This window comes from Limulus polyphemus, unplaced genomic scaffold (genome assembly GCF_000517525.1).
Source record: "Limulus polyphemus unplaced genomic scaffold, Limulus_polyphemus-2.1.2 Scaffold2823, whole genome shotgun sequence".
NCBI classification, from domain to species: domain Eukaryota; kingdom Metazoa; phylum Arthropoda; class Merostomata; order Xiphosura; family Limulidae; genus Limulus; species Limulus polyphemus.
In genome coordinates, this window is record NW_013668433.1 from 133,249 (window position 1) to 148,368 (window position 15,120).

The following is a 15,120-nucleotide window of genomic DNA, read 5'->3' on the forward strand; positions in this document are numbered from 1 at the left end:
CTTTATTTTACTCCATTATTATGTAGAACTGTCCGATATATTTCTTTAACATCTTTCTAAATACATAACAATCTAAGCTTTATTTTACTCCATCATTATGTAGAACTGTCCGATATATTTGTTTAACATCTTTCTAAATACATAACAATCTAAGCTTTATTTCACTCCATCATTATGTAGAACTGTCCGATATATTTGTTTAACATCTTTCTAAATACATAACAATCTAAGCTTTATTTACTCCATCATTATGTAGAACTGTCCGATATATTTGTTTGACATCTTTCTAAATACATAACAATCTAAGCTTTATTTCACTCCATCATTATGTAGAACTGTCCAATATATTTGTTTAACGTCTTTCTAAATACATAACAATCTAAGCTTTATTTTACTCCATCACTATGTAGAACTGTCCGATTTATTTGTTTAACATCTTTCTAAATACATAACAATCTCCCCTTAGCAAAATTTATCTCATCTCTTCTTGAAATAGTTTCCCTAATAAAGTAATCTTCTGCTTCCATAATTACTGTTTATAAACCTATTCAAATGAAGCCAACAAGAACAGACAGCTTTAAAGCCATGTAATCAGTGTGCCTATTGATCCAGACACAGCTCCCATGATCTATTGTGTAATCCCTTCACACTGCTCAAAAGTTCTTGTGTATACCAAACACAGGAAGGAACTCTTAAAACAGCTACATAACAACTTCTGTCCTCAAAGTAGCTCTCTATAATGCTTCCTCAGATTTGTTATTACTAATATCATTAGCTCTGACAGGTATATATTACAAACAGTATTTAGTTTTCATAATATATTAGTATTAGGCCTACTACCTTTTTAAACACTGCATTCTATATCTAGTCCCTTAGAGATTTTCAAGAATTAGAAGAGTGTATAATAACAGTATCCAACTACACTATATTTGTCATATCCAATGCCGTCGAGTTTTACTCAATCCGGAGTTCTTCAGGCCAGTTGGGATATGATAAACACAGTAGTGATTGGAACACTATATACCATATATCCCAGCAGGCCTAAAGAGCACTGAATTGAGTTAAATACGTCATTGGCAAAGGACATGACAAATATAATGTGGTTGGAATACTATTACTGTACACTCTTCTAACTCTTGAAAATCCCTAAGTGACTTGATAAAAAATGTAGGTTTAAAAAGGTAATAGGCCTAATACTAATGTCTTATAACAAGTATAACTGTAATCATTCTTTCAGCTCGTAAAAAGCATAAACACGATAACAAATATTTAGTTTTGTATCTTGTATATTTTTTTGTATTATTGTCAAATACACTGAAGCTACTTTCCATCATCCTTATCAGAGGGAAGGCAGCTACTACTACTACAGCATCCTACTACTCACTATCAACACTAAGGGAATCATCGTCACTCTTATAATGTGAATGTGCCCACATTTTAACGTAGAGGGAACATTTAGAGTTACGGCACAAGAATCAAATTCCAGAGCTCTACCACAGGGTCAACCCACACCAGATTAGAAACATGACATCTTTTTTTTAGCTCCTGCTACAACACTACTGTCCTCTCAACAACATCATTAAGCACTTTCTGGTTAGCACTTTTTATTCATAGTTTTCCTGTGGCTACACTGCATGCATACACAATTTTCAGTTTATTTCATTAGCACATCCTGTAGAACAGTGGTTCCCAAACTCTTTTAGTCTGAAGCTCCATTGATGTGAATAAAAAAATGTTCGAGGCTCACAACCTATAACTTTAGCATGATGATTGAAAAACTGTGCCGTAATAAAAACAATAACATCTCCTTTCCACATACTGTATCACTTAATTAATTCAACATAATTTTTATTGGCTTATTGTTTATTTAGAATTGAAATTAATTCAGCATCTTTGTTTTCGGCTTATTTTTTTGGGCTTTCAACTTTCACTTTGGGATAATGCTATAGAACACCAACGACAAAAAAGTTTCATTTTTTCTCCATCATTAAAAGTGACAAACTCAAATATATATTTACTTCCATAACTCAACACTTTTGATTTATAGCATTCAACAAATAAGTCTACAAAGTCACAAAAAATCACTTAGAATTTCTTAAGTTGCAGCTTAACCCACTATTTTTAAAGATGGCTTACAATCTGCACATAGCACAGCTCAAACTACACTATTTACTCTTTCACCATTTCTACCTACACATGCACATTGTAATAAGTAAAATCCCAAACATATAGAATTAGCCCCGCCCCAAAAAAATCAACTTAAAAATAACACACACACAAAAATTAAAATATAAAAATGGTGAATCTACCTGAACACTACCCATAAAAAAATTAATATGATCGTATTACATTAAACCTCAAAAAATTATTTAATCAATAAAATAGCTGTGGTTATCATTATGTTCACCTTTAAACTCAGTATTCTCTTCTATTCTAATCTTCCACGAAAGTAAAATAAAGGAAAAAAACTTAAAATTAAGTTACATTAAAACTAAATATATAATATTAAAGAATATAAACCAATTTATTTGACTTTTATCTAAAAACTGTTCAGAGGGTTTACAAAAGAAACTTAATGGCTAGTAAGGCTGAGTAGAAATATATAACATTAGTGGTCTGTTACGTGTTTGTAGAACATTCAATGGTATAACACTGAGTAGAAATACAGAACATCAGTCGTCTGTTACGTGTTTGTAGAACATTCAATGGTATAACACTGAGTAGAAATACAGAACATCAGTCATCTGTTACGTGTTTGTAGAACATTTAATGGTTATAACACTGAGTAGAAATACAGAACATCAGTCGTCTATTACGTGTTTGTAGAACATTCAATGGTTATAACACTGAGTAGAAATACAGAACATCAGTCATCTGTTATGTGTTTGTAGAACATTTAATGGTATAACACTGAGTAGAAATACAGAACATCAGTCATCTGTAATGTTTTTGTAGAACATTCAATGGTATAACACTGAGTAGAAATACAGAACATCAGTCATCTGTTACGTGTTTGTAGAACATTTAATGGTATAACACTGAGTAGAAATACAGAACATCAGTCATCTGTAATGTTTTTGTAGAACATTCAACGGTATAACACTGAGTGGAAATACAGAACATCAGCGTTGTTATGCTTTTGTAGAATATTCAGTGGTATAACATTATATTTGATGAGTAAAGATGTGATGTTAAACCATTAACAATGAAAATTATCCTATAGATGATAAAAGTCAACAGAATCAAAAGCACCAAGGTTTCCAACAAAAGCTGTTACATTTTAGTCATTAAGACACTTTTGACCATAAAATCTGATGACAGTTGCTAAGAGCTAAATAATACTTTATACATTATAATAATATACAAAAGTTATTGAGCGTAGAAAATGACACATAGTACTTACATTCCATTGTAAAACAGATCGAGGAAATACTGCTACTGGCCCAAATATAAATATACCATTATTAAGTCGAAAGCCTACGGTGCTGTAGCTGTTAATTAAAATCCCTTCATCTTCTTCTTTGTTCAAAATTGTAACTGTTGTTTTACCATCACCTTCATAACTGTAATGTCGGGATGTAGTTAATGTGCCAGTAGATGATTCTAATTTGCTATATAAAAAATAATTTTAAAGTCAATGCCTTTATTTACCTCAAAGTAAGCCATCATAAAAACAATTACAAAAATATTTTTATATACTTTCAAACTGGAATGCATCCCTTGATCAAACAACAAATGCAGAGAAATCTGATTCTAAACAACAAATGTAGATAAGTCTTATTCTAAATCCCTAAGCACTCTTTATGCTCATTAATGCAGTGAATTGTTACCATGTTACATCTGTACAAAATATTTATAGTTATCAGAAAAAGGCAATTTTTTTTTTTTCTACTTACTTTTGATGTATAATTTTTTTTATAAGTAGTACTGTCAGTCATTAAACATATCTGGACTTTCACAATTGGTTAATAATCATAATAAATATTATACAATTTGTTTATCAGTATGAAGTTAATTTAGCAAACTCGCAATATTTCAAAATATCAGAGTTATAAAGCATTCTTATTTCAAAGCTTCTGAAATACCGAAAAAACATCTACAATGCCTTTTATAAATGTAATTAAAATGTGGTATTCTTAGATGAATAGGACATTTTGGACTCTTAGTTGGACAGCTGTGAGTTCAAGGCTGGCCTGCATTGTGCTGCTGTGTCTTTCAGCAAGGCACTTTATCCCAAACTACCCAGCTGTATGATGGGTACCAGTTGTTAGCTGGGGGTTAACCTGTAATGGACTAGCATCCCATGCAAGAGGAATGTGTCACTTTTCTCATCTGCTTGTGCCACTTGCAACTGGAAAATGAAAGTATCAGCCTTATGTGCCTTGCAAAAGCATGGCAGGGATTTAACTATTTTTTTATTTTCATTTGAAAGTGATTCCCACAAGAGTATTAGATAGGTTCACTTTATAATAGGAGGATTTAACAGGAAAATTACAAAATGAATCTGTGTTTAAGCCAAGAAAATAAAGAGACTGGAGGTGTAATGTAAAGAGAAACACAATCTTTATTTTTTACATTAACGCTGGACATTCATCTTCAACAGAACCAATGAATCAGTCAGCAGCTTTCATGAAGGTGTAATGTAAAGAGAAACACAATCTTTATTTTTTGCATTAATGCTGGACATTCGTCTTCAACAGAACCAATGAATCAGTCAGCAGCTTTCATGGAGGTGTAATGTAAAGAGAAACACAATTCTTTATTTTTTACATTAACACTGGACATTCATCTTCAACAGAACCAATGAATCAGTCAGTAGCTTTCATGGAGGTGTAATGTAAAGAGAAACACAATCTTTATTTTTTACATTAACACTGGACATTCATCTTCAACAGAACCAATGAATCAGTCAGCAGCTTTCACCTCTAATTTATATCAGACACATGGTTGAACTTATGTTAATCCAATGTTCCGTACACCAAAAAAAAAAAAGTCTTATTTACCCATAATGATGCATGCTACCACGTGACTGGTTATTCTCACACAATGAAGGCTGTAACTCATTTATTCAGCCAGTAGCATGAAAGCTAAGAACCAACATATTTTTAATACAAGAAAAAGATTCCAGCGCTAGATGAAGTTCATCCAGCACCATTTTTCAATTTTCTACTTTAGCTACACAAGTTTCAAAGTCAAGAACATAACCAGTTTGCTATTGACATGTATTATTAGGTGAGGCTTAACAAAGATACTTATTTTTTACATATTCCCAATTAGAATGGTGTCCATTTTGCACAGTATTTCTTTTCAGTCTTCAAGCCAACTTTTATTCCATCTTTTGAGGTACCTTATGGAAAGCCTTCTTGAAGTTTAGACGCACAAAATCAGCAGGAATAACTACATCCAGTCAAGTAAAAACAATATCAAATAGTTTTATCAAATTAGAGAGACAAAAAAAATCCTTTCTAATGCCATGCTGATAATCTTTCACCAAATTCTACCTTTCAAGTGATTTTCCGAGTGATCTCTAACAATGGATTCCAGTACTTTACTAACAACAGATGTCAGGCTAAGTGACATCTGGGTCTAATCCCTAAAGGGAACTGAGGGACATACTTCCTTAGTAAACTTTGGAAATAAAGATACCAGAAACTCCATTTCCTACATTTATGGCTTTTTTTTCAAACACAATCTGAACAGAAATGGTTGCTTGAAAAGGTAATGTATGATCACACAAAGCATGTTATACTTTCCTTGCTTTCATTGGCTCAAAATCATTTCCAATCAACTCAGATACTCAAAAAGGTTAGACTTAAAGTAACGCTGTGATTGAATTTCTCTAGAATTAAAAACCTAGTGGAAAGGACATGTACAAAATCAAATTAGCCAGGTAGGTGAGGTATAATTAGCCAGGTTGGTTAGCTATAATTAGCCAGGTAGGTGAGCTATAAATAGCCAAATTAGCCAGGTAAGTGAGCTATAATTAGCCAAATTAGCCAGATAAGTGAGCTATAATTAAGCCAAATTAGCCAGGTTGGTTAGCTATAATTAGCCAGGTAGGTGAGCTATAAATAGCCAAATTAGCCAGGTAAGTGAGCTATAATTAGCCAAATTAGCCAGATAAGTGAGCTATAATTAAGCCAAATTAGCCAGGTTGGTTAGCTATAATTAGCCAGATAGGTGAGCTATAATTAAGCCAAATTAGCCAGGTTGGTTAACTATAATTAGCCTAATTAACCAGATAGGTGAGCTATAATTAAGCCAAATTAGCCAGGTAGGTGAGCTATAATTAGCCAAATTAGCTAGGTAAGTGAGCTATAATTAGCCAAATTAGCCAGGTTGGTTAGCTATAATTAAGCCAAATTAGCCAGGTTGGTTAGCTATAATTAAGCCAAATTAACCAGGTTGGTTAGCTATAATTAGCCAGGTAGGTGAGCTATAAATAGCCAAGTTAGCTAGGTTGGTTAGCTATAATTAGCCAGGTAGGTGAGCTATAACTAGCCAAAGTAGAAATGTAATTTACTCCTTATTACGTAGCCTTTTTTTAAAGTTTCAAGATAAGGAGCTTTACTATCAGTAATGTATCCAAGCTGTTCCAGCACGTGATTTTCTTCAGTAATAGTTATATCATCTTAGAAGAGCCCTTTAAATATATTAAACTCTCTTAGATAATTCATTATCAACATTTTCAGAAACAAATACTAGCAAAAAGTAGTTGTTTAACACTTAATCCAAGTATTCCTTCTCCATATCAAGATTCCCATTTAAACCTCTTAAAGGTACACTATCACTATTTTATTTCCTTTTATTGCTGTTAACGTAGGCATATAAGCTCTTTAAAACCTGTCAGATTTTGTGCATTCTCTCAGAATTATTTTTATAATTTCCTAATAATTATCACCATACCTTATAAAACTTTAATTTTCTTAATATTGTGGATAAATTTGGATTAGTTTTCAGCGAAAGAGACATAAATGTTATTGATGCTGTCACTGTCCAATGGGTAAATCAGGATTTTCTGCCAGACTTTGACAGTGTCTGCTCGGATTTAAGGAGTTACATCAAAGTTTATAAGCTAAGAGCATCATGAAATCCCTTTCCTCTTCGGTTACTATTTAACTATTTGTATAATAAAATATTAACAAATTAACAGCTGGCACAAAACAGAAATTATAAATACAAGAAAAAAGCATTTTCATATCAAATCACCTAAACAGTCAAATTGTGTAGAAAATCTATTAAACATAATTACTGTATTATAAACATGTTGTTCAAACTTCTTTTAACTGAAAAAAAAAGTTTCAGGTAATATTTTTAATCATTTTAGTTTTAAACCTTTGTCATATTATGTTTATACTGTGAAAGACTTATTTGTACAAACAGTAGTGAGAACATGTAATAAAATTGGGAGAAGATAAGTTTTCAAACCACACAGTTTCAGCAAAAAGTGTCCTTGTTTTTAAAGAAACCATATTTTTGTAGTATGCAGGAATACCATGTGCTTAATACCTTCTTTTCAGAATTTCTTATGTAGTCTGATTCTATACAGTTTTTGCATAAATAAGTGGTCCAGAAAACCACCAAGTTATTTTTGTTCTAGTTATCTTTGCTGTTCTCTAGCAGATAATATCTACTTTGCACATAGGAATGTTCCTGAAGCTTTGCACATTGTGCAGAAAAAATTAACAGCAGTGTTCTCCACTAGCATGATGGCTAGAGGTTACAGCCTTCATTGTGTGAGAATGACCAGTCACGTGGTAACATACATCATTATGGGTAAATTAAAAAAAAATTATATCAACTTAAATTAGATCTTTTAATGTTGTGAAAAATCCTAAAAACCTATATATGTATGTCAGTATTGATGGGAAATCATATATACAATTAATAATTTGTTTGCATCATCTGACTTGATGTCATGTAGAAACAAAACAAAACAATACAATGTTGAAGTTTCAATTTTTACTTTTGAAGTTAAGTACAAAAATGTGAGGTACATAATTTACCTAAATTATGGTGAAAATACAGTAAAAATGTATGCAAAGATGAGGTGTAAGCTAGTGATGGGCAATCAGTTAACTGTTAAGTTGATAAATAAACAAGTGATGTTTTTTACAAAGTATGCAAAGCATGCCTTTGCTTCTAATGAATAACTCAACAAAGTTGATTGATAAGTCAATTTATTGATCGACTAAAATCAACTAACTAGTTAACCGATTAACCATCACTAGCATGGGTGGATCAACTGAGTCCTGTTTGTGTTTGTTTACCAATGTTGCTCAAAGATGGCAGCACAAAGGAATGTTTGGCAGACTTTTCCAGACCAGAGGAGATCTGTTGACCATCACAGTAAAGAGAAAAAGTTTTTGGGTGCTGTGGAGAAGAGTCGATTTCCACACTTAACAGTAATAAAGGTTCAATCGACTTTAGTAAATTTTAGCAGTGTGAAGGTTAAACCTCTCAGGCATGGACTCAATGAGGCACTGAAAGGTCAAGTTATCCTTTAGATTCTTCCATGCAGCCTTTAAATGTTCCATTATTCAGCAGGTTTCATTTCTTTATGAAGCAAAATAAGATAATTCTAGGGTGATGCAAACTTGGCCATTGTTGTGTATCATTAACATGAAGATCTTATGTTGGCTTACTCTGAACTACTTTTGTCAAAAAAATCATCAATATTTTATTGAAATAAATGCAGATTAAAAGCCACATGTAAAACAGTTGTCTGCTATAGCTATTAAAGAATGATTCAAATCTTGATATTTTAAGTGTCTCTCAATGAGACTGACTGACATTTGGTAAAGCTGGAAAGGAAACTCTTACTGTTCAAAATAAGTTTTATTAAGTTACAGGTATAGTTTTATCTATGCTTCAGGCAGATTGATAGTGGCTGTAAAACTACCGTAGAACAGAACTCGAACTTTGAAAAATCTCATATATGCAAGTGTAGTTTCACAGAAACATCTACACTTGGCACTGAATTGGCAAAAATGAGTTACCACACACAAAATTAATGACCTCTAGTAAAATCTAACTTTTTATATTATATTAACTCAATGATATGGACTGCTATATTACATATGCAACAAGATTTCTAAATTGTCTGATTGTACTAAACTACTAGGTAAGGCTTATTCTTTGAAAAAATGCTTTTTAATGAAAAATAACTATAACTTTGAAGTATAATTTTGATGGAAATAACCTTAAGAGTTTTATGGAATAAAAATCTAATTAGTCTTTTAAGCCATCCAAGCAGTGTGCTGTTGCTCGTCGCAGTACAAATAAGATTTTAGGCTGTATCTACAAAAATATTGAATGCAAGTTTAAAGAGAAAATGTCATTGAATAGGTCACTGGTAAAACTACATTTGGAGTATTGTGTTTAATCTTGAGTGTTTTACCTTAGGAAGGACAATAAATTGTTGGAAAGGGTTTGGAAACAGTTACTAAGATAATATTTAGGATGGAAAGGTTTAAGACCTCTGAAATTGTTACTGCTGAAAAAGTACAAATTAGAGGTGATCTGAGAATGGTATGACTTGGGACACAAATATTAATTTTGGTAGGGTAAGGGTTATCTTCAGCTAAGGCAACTTTGTTTCTAACAGGGTGCTTGATCATCAGGTGTGGTGGACAGTTAATTCAAGATAGATTAAGGGAAGACTTGAAATATATTTATGTGATAAAATCTGGCTTTGAGTGTTTTATTTTAAAGTTTAGTTTAGTGGATAAGATGGCCTAGATTGACCAACAAGTCCTTTGTTGCCCTTAAATTAAACTATTTTTAGAAATAACTTTGTGTTATAGTATAAAAAAATAACAAGTTCAGTGTTGAAATATTGAGTAATAAAAAGCTGTTGTTTTATAATGGAAGTTTATAATTTCGCATTTTTGATTAATTTCTTACTTCTTCACACTAATAATGCAAAGGCTAACTCACTTTTCAGGAAATATAGTCTCAGTCAGACCTTTGAGTCAGTTGCATACCTCTGAGGCATATAATTTGTTTAAAAAAGTTACGTGTGGTTTATATTAATAGTTGTAAATCATAAAAAATAATTCAAGTTTGAGTCAACAATATGCTAACATTGAGCACTGGCAAGTGAAATATGTTGGTAACTCAAAGAGTCTGCTCAACAGCTTTGAAGTATATTTTTTATTTTAAATCTTTTAAATGTTCTTGTGTACCATCAGAAAGGTCTCTGTATATGTAAACCCATGGGTAAAAAGCCACTGTTCATGGGTGCCTGCAGGAAGGGGCAAGAGGGGGCATTTGTCCCCTTACATTTCACAAAAAAATGCACATATTGTAAACTTAACATCATAGTTAAACTAAACATTTTGAGTAACTTTTATTAAAACTGTAAATCTGTGTTTGCATTTAAGCACACAACACATATTCTTTTAGTTTGTTGATTTACACTGTAAAAGCTGATCTCTTACATACATGTTTTGCCCCCTTGAAAATATTTCTGTGGGCACCCATGCCACTGTTATAATACATATTATGAAACTATATCAGTTTGGCACTGTAAACAATGTCAACTGTGAAATAGCTTATCATTCCACCACTAGGAAACAGTAGAATTGTAAAGTCTTGTAGCTATAACAGTAACACTTGCAGACATTACAATACAAGAGAAGGCCAGATGCTAAAATCAAAGTTATGGGACTCCAATTCCAAGATAAGTACATATCTTGTGACAAGAAAACTGATAACTTAAGCGTGTCACAGTCAGCAACTGTTAGCATTAGACTATGTTGTGTTACATCAAGGTTTATGCTAATAACATTAGTATGGCCTACTCTACTGGAGGTTTTCTTTTAGTTTTACTTTTAGTGTTATAGTACTAGTGGCACTTTTTATTTTTATAATAGTTAATATTAATTCCCAACCATTTAATAATTCATAAATAATTTAAGGCACTTTATATATAGACCTCACCTTTTTATTGAACATTTTTTATTTGTAAAACAACTCCGATATCGACACCCTGGTAATATTGCTGAATAACTAAATATTTGCCTCCTAAAATTTAAAACAAACCTATTCAAGCAAGTAGTCATTTTATCATAACATACACATCGCCCTCTGTATTTTCTGTAATTCTGCCAGGTAAATGTTGATAATAATAGGTCTTTATTACAAAAAAACACGATCAAGCATTGGTGGGAGGTATATTATGACTTGATATTTAGCTTGGTTTGTTTTAGTGTTATGCGCACAGCTATACAATGGACTACATATTCTCTGTTCACTTCGGGTATCGAAACACGATTTTTAGGGTCATAAACCCCCAGATTTACCGCTGAATCACCAGGGAAGGAGTACAATGATGTAGTGAAATACCCAAAATATATCATATGATAATATAAATCAATCGATAAAACCAAGAACATTGGAACTGCGTATGGTCCGCTTTCAGAAAACTGCTTTCTTTTCTTTCTATATAGCTAAAACTCGATATTTATTTATAAATGGTATTGAATCTTTCGAGCATACTCGTTATTTAGTGTTCCTAAGTAGTGTTTTTAAGGAAGGTTGTCTATTTTCAAAGGTGTAGTGTACCATCTGGTAAAACATAAAACACAATAATTAACAAATAATACAGAGGGTTAATTACATTTCATAAGAACAAATCGCGTATTTTAATACGCTGTTGTTTCATAATATATCTGAGCTGCAGTAGCAGAGCGACTTATTTAGCAACTATATATTTGGATCACTGTAAATTCCCGATCATTCAATGGTGCAAAACCGACAGGATAGAATTATACCCGGAAGATATAGTACAACCATATCTGAGGAAGATCATTCGTTTAGGGCAATTGTTAAACGATATACACCAAAATATCTCAATATTTCGAATAGGGGAGCCTTCAGTCTTCACTATGAAAGAACAGAAACTAGCGCATCGAGCGTTTAGGTCAGCAATTCGTCCACAATCTTAACCCAAATTGGTTAAGAAGTCAGAACAACACTCTTATCCGTAAAGTGAAAGTTGTGGATACAAAGGAAAATTCTTCCACCCAAAAAAGCTATTGTGAGAGTTAGACGTACATTAGTTTTCTGATGTTCTGTTAAGTTATTTGACTACCATTATATTTGAAGTTAGATTCACTAGTAAACGTAGCCTGTTACAAATGTTATTCAGTTATCGAAGAAATTAATTAATTCGTTATCATTATGTGGACTAGAATCCGCTTTATTTTTATCAAGTAATAACCAAATAACCCGACCAAACGATAGAACACATTACAACACTATACCAATGATAGAATAAAACAATTGGAAATTGTATTGGTAAATGTACATGTCAAACCAGTCACACATCTTTCTGCACCTGTCCAATAAACTCCAACCTAAGACACAATTTACTATAAAATATAGAATAGAACCTACATGATTTACACCTGTTACTACTACTGCTGCTATCTGTGGCTACAGTCAGTTCCTGGACAACTCCAACTACGTCATTACCAAATCAAATTCCAGAATTTAGATTACTAATTCGATAGCATTGCCCAGTCGAAAAACTAGTGGGTTATGATGGGAAAATACCATGGAAGACATATCAGGCTCAGTTCAAAATAGTTTCTAGAATGATAATGTAGAATAGTGAAAAACAAACTATTTATCTTGTTGCCCATTTAAATGGACCAATTTTGACGCCATAAACAACTTTTCAGCTGAGAGCCATAACAACTATCAAGCATTGGTAGCAGCTATCTTATCTAAGACGTTTGGAATGACACACCAGAATGCAGTATCCAAAGAAAAGTTTCGAAGTAGCGTACAGAGGAAAGGAGAAAACTTAGCCAAACTTGTGAAAGATTTGGAAAGGCTTGCCCAGTTACTTCATTCAAATGTTCCATGTGAAATGTTGGATTCGTTTGTAAGTAACCAGCTTATAGATGCCATAACAGACAAGAATATGAGGGTTAGGCTGAAGTATGGTACATAGGTGCACATTTCAGAGCTCTCCAGTTGGTGATGAACATTGAATCTATTAAAGTCGCAGATAAACAATTAAAAACACAATCTAGAAGTGATGGAATCATCAGATCAAGTAAACCATGAAAATGATAATGCATTATCCCTAAGACATTGTATTATCGAGGGTTGTAAACATTACTGTAATAGATACGGCAGGAAAAAAGATACTCGTCACAAACAGTATTTACTTGATAACAGGAATATGCAGTCGATGGCGTACAGATCACCAACTCGCTTGAAGTATAAAAAATTCAGGCAAAGATTGGGCAGGTCACAACATACTGGAAATTTATTATAACATACATAAAAATACATCCAAACTTGGTTGCAGAGATGTTTTGTTTATTTATTACATCAGTGACATATATTTTAGTACAATATCAACTACTCTTAACGGATTCAACAATTTTGACTGGTAGAACTACTGATCTGTTTCAGTTTGTTTTTTCATGCATTTCAAACTATTCTTTACATGATTTGTTTGTTTGTAGCTAAGCAAAAAGCCACACAATGGGCTATCTGTGCTCTGCCTACCACGGGTATCGAAACTTGGTTTCTAGCGTGATAAGTCCGCAGACATACCTCTGTGCTACTGGGTGGGTCTTATTACATGAAAAACAAGAATAAACTCGAAAGTTGGGTATCTCTTTTCTGGTTCCATGAAGAGAATGAAATTTGGTTGCGATGGGTTGACGAAGGCTGAACAATGGTGGATGACGACTGGACAAATACTACTTGCTTCAGGCCAACTTTTATAAGGCGAATTCTTGATGTTGTGAAAGTTCCAGAACTCTATCACGTGCTTCATTATTTCGTAAGAAATAACTCGAGGATATTATACTTTCGTTATAACTTTTTGTCTACCGCTATTGCATCACTTCGAGGACATTGGTACATCTGTACCTGGTTAACCTTGAACAAGAACCACAAACCCAACACGTACTTTACTGACATCAGCATCTCGACTCCGATGGCTCTCGTTTCCCTTTCAAGTATCTGCCAATTGCCTTATTTATAGGTTTTGGTTAAAATATTTTCAAATTTCACATACTGCCCATCTATGTGTCTCATTTTACAAAATCATCTCTTCTACATAATGGTTATTTATTGCGATAATAATTTCAGTATGATAACTACATGCCTTCCTGGCAGAAAGTATAACCTTCTACTACCATCCTGAGTAACTCCGAATTCTAACATGATTTGTTCTTCATATGTGGCAATCACTGATGTTCATGTATTTAACTTTTACTGCAGTGTCCTTGATGTAACATTGCAAGAAATACCACCTTCAGGTGATTTCCCCAGCAATATACTTAATACCAGCTCTCCCTCTAAGTATATGCTTCACTGTGAAGATTTTTTTTTCATTTAAATTAGCTTTCTGGCAGAAATACATTATGTTAAGAATTAAATGTTAAGTTACCTGAAGAATTAAAGAGAGGTTGAGCATGTTATAATAAAACAAATTTGAAGCCTAATTACGTTATGTCTAATCATGCCACTACTAACAACGGTATATCTCGATAAGGGCCTGGCATGGCCAGGTGTGTAAAGCGCTCGACTCGAAATCTGAGGGTCGCGGGTTCGAATCCCTGTCCCATCAAACATGCTCGCCCTTTCAGCCGTGGGGGCGTTACAAAGTGTCGGTCAATCCCACTATTCTTTGGTAAAAGAGTAGCCCAAGAGTTGGCGGTGATGACTAGCTGCCTTCCCTCTAGTCTTAGATTGCTAAATTAGGGACGGCTAGCGCAGATAGCCCTCGTGTAGCTTTGCGCAAAAATTCATAACAAACATCTCGATAAATGTCGTGCAGCACAGTTTCCTTTACGAAAGGCTCCTTCATAAGAAGTCCCTTACAAGTCACACTACTCCATTCTGCTGACTTTCTATTATATTGTTGCGTCATCGAGATCACGTGACAATTCTCACGCTCTCTTGTTTCTAGAACTATCCCGTATCTTGGCGAATGGTCTAGTAATTGCTAGATAGGGTAGGCTGGTATATAAAAGAGGGGAATGTAATGTGTGGGGGGGAGAGTGAGTAATTGATCTGCGGTCGGAGTATCATTGACGTTCGTTGCTTTAGCGTTTGTTTAGCGCGATTGTTGAAGTTAAGTGTATC

General features: G+C 33.3%; 1 protein-coding gene across 1 annotated transcript in view; it reads right to left on the reverse strand.

The window, feature by feature from the left end:
* Positions 1-12,431, reverse strand: part of LOC106467997 (NADH dehydrogenase [ubiquinone] 1 alpha subcomplex assembly factor 3-like) — a 19,962-nt gene extending 7,531 nt beyond the window's left edge. The window contains exons 1-3 of the mRNA XM_013928393.2: positions 12,421-12,431; positions 10,945-11,100; positions 3,404-3,611 (exon numbers count right to left, since the gene is read on the reverse strand). Of these exons, the coding sequence (XP_013783847.1) occupies positions 3,404-3,611; positions 10,945-11,066 (330 nt within the window). The 5' untranslated portion in view covers positions 11,067-11,100; positions 12,421-12,431. The remainder of the gene's footprint in view (positions 1-3,403; positions 3,612-10,944; positions 11,101-12,420) is intronic.
* Between the last annotated feature and the right edge of the window lie 2,689 nt (positions 12,432-15,120).